The sequence below is a fragment of the Narcine bancroftii genome, chromosome 7, assembly GCF_036971445.1.
Source record: "Narcine bancroftii isolate sNarBan1 chromosome 7, sNarBan1.hap1, whole genome shotgun sequence".
In the NCBI taxonomy this organism is placed as follows: Eukaryota; Metazoa; Chordata; class Chondrichthyes; order Torpediniformes; family Narcinidae; genus Narcine; species Narcine bancroftii.
Genome location: NC_091475.1, coordinates 188675479 through 188681478, shown reverse-complemented (window position 1 = coordinate 188681478; position 6000 = coordinate 188675479). Strand labels below are relative to the sequence as shown.

At 41.0% G+C, this 6000-nt stretch overlaps 1 protein-coding gene across 2 annotated transcripts in view; it reads right to left on the bottom strand.

Annotated features, from left to right (window-relative positions):
- Positions 1-1177: 1177 nt before the first annotated feature.
- Positions 1178-6000, bottom strand: part of LOC138739519 (copper-transporting ATPase 2-like) — a 106032-nt gene continuing 101209 nt past the window's right edge. For both annotated transcript variants that reach the window (XM_069891757.1, XM_069891758.1), the window contains one exon: positions 1178-1673. In XM_069891757.1, the coding sequence (XP_069747858.1) occupies positions 1631-1673 (43 nt within the window). In that variant the 3' untranslated portion in view covers positions 1178-1630. The remainder of the gene's footprint in view (positions 1674-6000) is intronic.

The window sequence follows — 6000 nt, the reverse complement described above, 5'->3', positions numbered from 1 at the left end:
ATTCAGATTATTCTGCCTGTCACTGGAATTATTGAACCACAGTGTCATAAGGAATGGTCACTTTGATTGACCCATATCTGGGTAAAAGAAACAGGCAAATTCATGCATTGGATTGTGACGGTCATTTCAACTGACTTGTGCCTGGGTTTTAGAAGCATCGTGGAAGTCACATGTTTAGTTTCCCCAATGCATGGAAAAGGGGAGTTGTGACAACCATTTGTACGAAAGGACATTTCTCTAGAAGAAAATCGACACGGATCAGTGAGTTTTCAGCAGTCCAATGAGTCAGTCTCTCCAACCTCATTGGTAATTACTTATGTAGATCAGTTTAAAAGTCTGTGTTTCAAATATGGACTTCTAAGACTGAAATTTGGAATAACTTCCCAGAATTGTGCCTAAGCTGTAATTGTTTCGGAATCACACACACAAACAAGTATATTCACGCATAGTTGGGGTGAAGTTTAGTTAAGTTGTTATATTATTAGTAATTATTAATAAATATATTGTTTTAAAAGAAAAACAATTAAGTGTCTTGGTGAATTTCTATTGTTGCTGGTCTGCAATGTAACATAACCATTGTTAGCATCATTGAGAGCAGTTAAAGCTATAACATAGCTTTCAAATAATATCTCACAGAACACAAATAGCCAGGTCCAGGCACTGTATTAAAATGGACTGTTTGCCAACTATGTTACAGTTAGTATCAATTTCTGCATAAAATTTCTTCGTCAAAGTACTCTTTCGAGATCCTCGATGTGATTATCCCATGGTCGAGGATGATGGTCTTCGTTCTGACAGAGCGAAGACGCCTGTGCATGTATTTGTTTAACGTGTACTTGATGTTGTGCTCCAAGAAGCACAAGATACTTTACAAATCGACCAACTAATTTCAATGGCATGCAAACCATGATGATTGGAGCTAATTTGTTGCAGCCTTTGTCCGCCTTCACAGCCGTTGAGTTCAGAGTAACCTCGTCTGCCTGTTCCACCACTGAGGACTTGGTTGGATTGTTTTTTTGCTCCAGACAGCATCACTAATGGGATCACAGACCACACAAGCTTCTCTACCACAACAAGGTGACAATCCATGGAGAAGTCTTTAAAGATATCAATTATTTGATTAGATAATATTGATAGGCAACCACTTTGTTCAGAAATGAACTGAATTAATTTGAAGTTTGAGTTAAATACTAAAATAAATTTTAATGCAGTTTCAAGCAATATTGACTTCCAAAGGGTAAAGCAATTTGCAATGAATTAAGTCCAGAATGGTCTTCACACATTTAAACCTCAGAAAACTGCTGTTTCAGAAAGATTTAGTTCAAAGCACATTACTATTTACGAGACTATTTAGTCTTCAGCAGTTTGTAGGGTAGATACATTTTCCAAATTCACAGTTTTTAACCAGTCCTTAGGTGTAATGTTCTTCATTTTGCCCTCCAGCCAACAGAGGCCATTCTTCATGTTCCTCATGAATAGATATTCTCTGATTTAATAATTTCTCATGTTAGTGATTTAATGCCCAATGTATCATATATGGAATAGATATTCAACTTTGAAAAATCTGGATTCCTTTCAGCTGCTTCAAATGGATATTAATTTATGATGGTGTAAATAGTTTCTTTCAACCTTATCTTTGATAGTTAAGATTTTCTATGTTTGGCTTCTTGTAGCTGAAATTGAGAAAAACAATACTGTGAATACATTTGAGATTCTGGATGGGAAAATACTCCATTTTGGTCACAAAATATATGTGATTATTTTAAATGAATAAAATAAATGGAACATTGATATTGCTCTGATTCTAAAATCATGATAAATCATCAGATCTTATTTGAAATACTGGAGAATTCATATCCAGAGTGACTTTAAAATTCTGAAGAATGCCTATGGAGACTTCACAAGTAGGTTTTAATTGGACTGACATTGTGGAATGAATGTCTTTAAATTGTCTTTAAAGCGGCAACAGAGACATGATGGCTTTTCACAAGAGTGCTCAGAGAGGTCACTGATGGGTTCTTGTTTACCTAAAAACAACAGATGAACCAGAAGACTGACTCCTAATATTTGATGGAGAAGGTCAGGTGGTTTTTGGAAGCAGAGGGAGAAAGCAGAAAGCAGTCTCTGACTGAGAGAGAGAGAGAGAGAGAGGGAGAGAGAGAGAGATGTGACAAGCAGCAGAAGCTTACTGGAACTGAAAATATCTATTGCTGCTGGGTTTGGGGTCCTTTGGGGTCGTAACAGAATGCATTTAAAATCTAGAAATGAAAGGCAATTCAAGTAAACAGAAAAGAAAGAAAGACATATTTCCTTTGTTTCATTTGTCCTTGAAACTAGTTAGAATAAAAAAATCCAATATGGATTTTGATGCATAGTTAGGTATAATTTCCACCTCTGTGAAATCCGTCTCTATTCATGAAACCATATATTGAATGACTTCCACCAATCCCAATCATTGCACAAACTATCAGTCCATACTCATAATTCAACTTCAGCTTTGATTTTTTACAAACATTTCCCCTTTATGAATGACCTGTCAATTAGTACATCGTGTGAGGTTATAAAAAAATATTTCAGTTTAATTAGAGAGGTAATAGTACAAATGTGTTCTGCCACCAGGCTGGACAATGAAAGAGCATGATGTGGCCAACCTTGACACAAATCCACAAGGCCAAGAACAAGTCAAAACATAAGAGTCTGCTTTTCAAGCTGACCAATTAGACATCTCATACCTTGTACAAATGAGACACAGTACAGATGTGCAGTCAAAGAAAGATCAATTGGTACAGAGCAATGGCAGCATAATTTTACAATTCTGAGGTTCATTCAGAAGTCTGATAACAGGAAAAAAAAGTATTTGATTCTGGTGGTGCATGATCTTGCACTTATTAATCTTCCTGATGGGAGAGGGATGAAGAAAGCATGGCTGGGACAGGATGAGTCTGTTTATATGTGGCTGTTCTTCCAGGGCAACAGGAATTATAGATGGAGGTTAGTATGTCATGCTCTGAGCCTCGTTCACAACCCTCTGCAGTTTAACTGGGGACTTGGGCAAATTAGTTACCAAACATAGTGATGCACATTCGATGGGGCACCGGTAGATATTTTTAAGGGATGCAGGTGACATACCAATCTGATGAAATAAGAGATATATGCACATTTTCTTGGCTATTGCATCAAAGATGGTAGGCTAGGACAAGTCACTGGAGATTTTTACACCCAAGACCATAAAGCTGCCTATGATCTCTACCTTTTCTTCATTAATGTTGACTGGAATGCACTCCATACCTCTCCTATAACCAGCTCTTTGGTTTTGCTGATATTGATAGAGAGGTTGTTATCCTAGCACCAAGCAACTTCCTTCAATATATTTCACTCATCATTGTTATAAATTCAGGATACAACAGAGGTGTCATCTGTGATTTTATAGATGGTCCCTGGTCGGTGATTTCTTGCCGACTTTGGTGACCTCTCCAAGGTGCTTGGATGATGGTGGCAGCTCTGGTTCTCTCCTGATGCTCCCACCTGGTTTGTAGGCAGCGTTGTCAGTGGTTGATGTGCTTCAAACAACCGTCCCTGCAGCCAGGGGTTCTGGAGATTGCTGGTCTGTGCACCAGGATTCAATGGGTACAGAGCAGTGCAAGGACAGGTGCTTCCTGTCTGTATACTACTGCAGCGGTGGCGAAGGGGTGGGGAGGGGGAAACCTGGTCAATATTATCAGTCCTCTCCCACTGCCTTGGTGTTGTGACAGCCTCAGGACTGGTTGGAGAGGCGCAGAGCTTGTCTGGCGCAGAGGTATTGTAACTTCTCACCCCCCCCAACCCTACCTCATCCACTGATGCTGCCGCCTCCAGCAGAGGGGAACCGGCAACTGCGGAGAGCTCTGTGCCCATCTCTGCCATCGAGTGCCCAAACGATAGCGTCGCTACCGCTTGTCACAGCTCCGTCATTACGGGTTGAATGGGCAAAATGGCTGTCTTTGTCTTCCTTACCCATAATCCCCCTCGCAGCTGGAACTGCTATGGCAGGCGCCAGTGCCAGGGAAACACAGAGCAGTTCCAGCTGTGTGGGGGATTATGGGTAAGGAAGACGAAGACAGCCATTTTGCCCATTCAATCTGCATTGAGCGAGGTGTTGACTGTGCTGGGGTGGCCCCAAAGTGGCCTGATGAGATGTCGGCCTGGAGCGACACTCATGGGCACTCAAGGGAGCCCTGGCAGTGCAGCCCTGCACCCTTGGGATGGCGATAATTGGGCTAGGGACTCAGATATTAACCGGATAAGGTGAAGACAGTGGTGCCCCCCTGCAAGTGGCACCCCTGTTCTCTGCCCCACCTGCCATACTCGAGATATACCTATGGGGCCTGGCAGGCCAAGGAAGACTCCCACTACTGATGACAGAAGAATTCTCATCATATGAAGAAAATTTACCAAACGCCTCTGACAGATTATAAAACACTCTTCAGGAGACAGGTGTGGTTGTGCCAGTGTCCACAGAAGACTTCATGAACAGAAATACTGAGGCTACACTGCAAGATGCAACAGTATGATCAGATTACAGTTTGCCAAGAAATATTTAAAAGAGCCTGAAGTATTCTGGAAAAAAGGTTTTGTGAGCAGATGAGACCCAAGATTAACCTGTATCACAGTGATGGCAAGAGCTAAGTGTGGAGGTATAAAAGAACTGCCCAAAATCCAAAGCATACCACTTCATCTGTGAAACATGGTGGTGGGATATTATAGCATGGGCATACTGGCAAACTTATCTTCAATGATGTAACTGCATATGGCAGTAGCAAAATGAATTCTGAGGTGGAAACATTTTATCTGCTCAAGTTCGAGCAAATGCCTCCAAACTCATTGGATGGCGTTTCTTCCTACAGCAAGACAATGATCTCAAACATACTGCTAAAGCAACAAAGGAGCTTTTCAAAACTAAAAACTGGAAAATTCTTGAATGGCCAAGTCAGTCACTCAATCTAAATCCAACTGAGCAATTCTTCCATATGGTGAAAAGAAAATTGAAGGGGACAAGCCCTTGAAACAAGGAGCTCTAGATGGCTGCAGTAGAGGACTGGCAGAGCATCACCAGAAAAGATACTCAGCACCTGGTGATGTCTATAAATCACAGAATTCATGCAGTCATTGTATGAAAGGGATATGCAACAAAGTACAAAACGTGGCTCCTTTGCTCAGTCCCAAATATTAAGATGTGCTGAAATGAGTGGACGTTGTATAAAGAGTGCTGTAATTTCTACATGGTGAAACCAAAATGTATAATCCACCAGATCTATTGTGGAAAAAGGCTGTGCCTTTGTTTTGAGATACCCTGCTGTTTTGAAAGTATTCACCCTGGGAGGAAGGAATAGAATTTTTACTGAGCCTAATGAAGCAAAACTTTATGCCAATTCATTACCTGCTAAAGATCAGCAGAATTAATTAAATAGCTGAGATGTTTTGCTGTAACTGAAAATATATTGAGTTTCGAGAGAGTTTAAAGAGGGAGGAAGGTTTAACCTATATTGTGCGTGATCTATTATACTGAGTAAGATGAATGGATTAAAAGGTTTATTAACAAGATTATAGTAAGGGATAGTATGGTGTTTCGAGTGAGTTAGTGGGGAATGTGATGCTGACCACTTCGGAGTCATGGGCACCAATGTGACATGCTTTGCATCCTGTAGAGATCAGGTGAATAGAGACACTTCAACCTCACATGCCTCTGGGGGTCTTCCTTATTATTTTTCTTATCTTTTCCCTTTTTGGTTTTTAGTCTGGACTGTTTATATATGCAATATATTATATAACGGGTACCGCATGGATGGCAGTCTCTTCAATCTGAGGTGCCTGCAAGCTCACACCAAGACACAAGAGCAACTTGTCCGTGAACTACTCTTTGCAGACGATGCCGCTTTAGTTGCCCATTCAGAGCCAGCTCTTCAGCGCTTGACGTCCTGCTTTGCGGAAACTGCCAAAATGTTTGGCCTGGAAGTCAGCCTG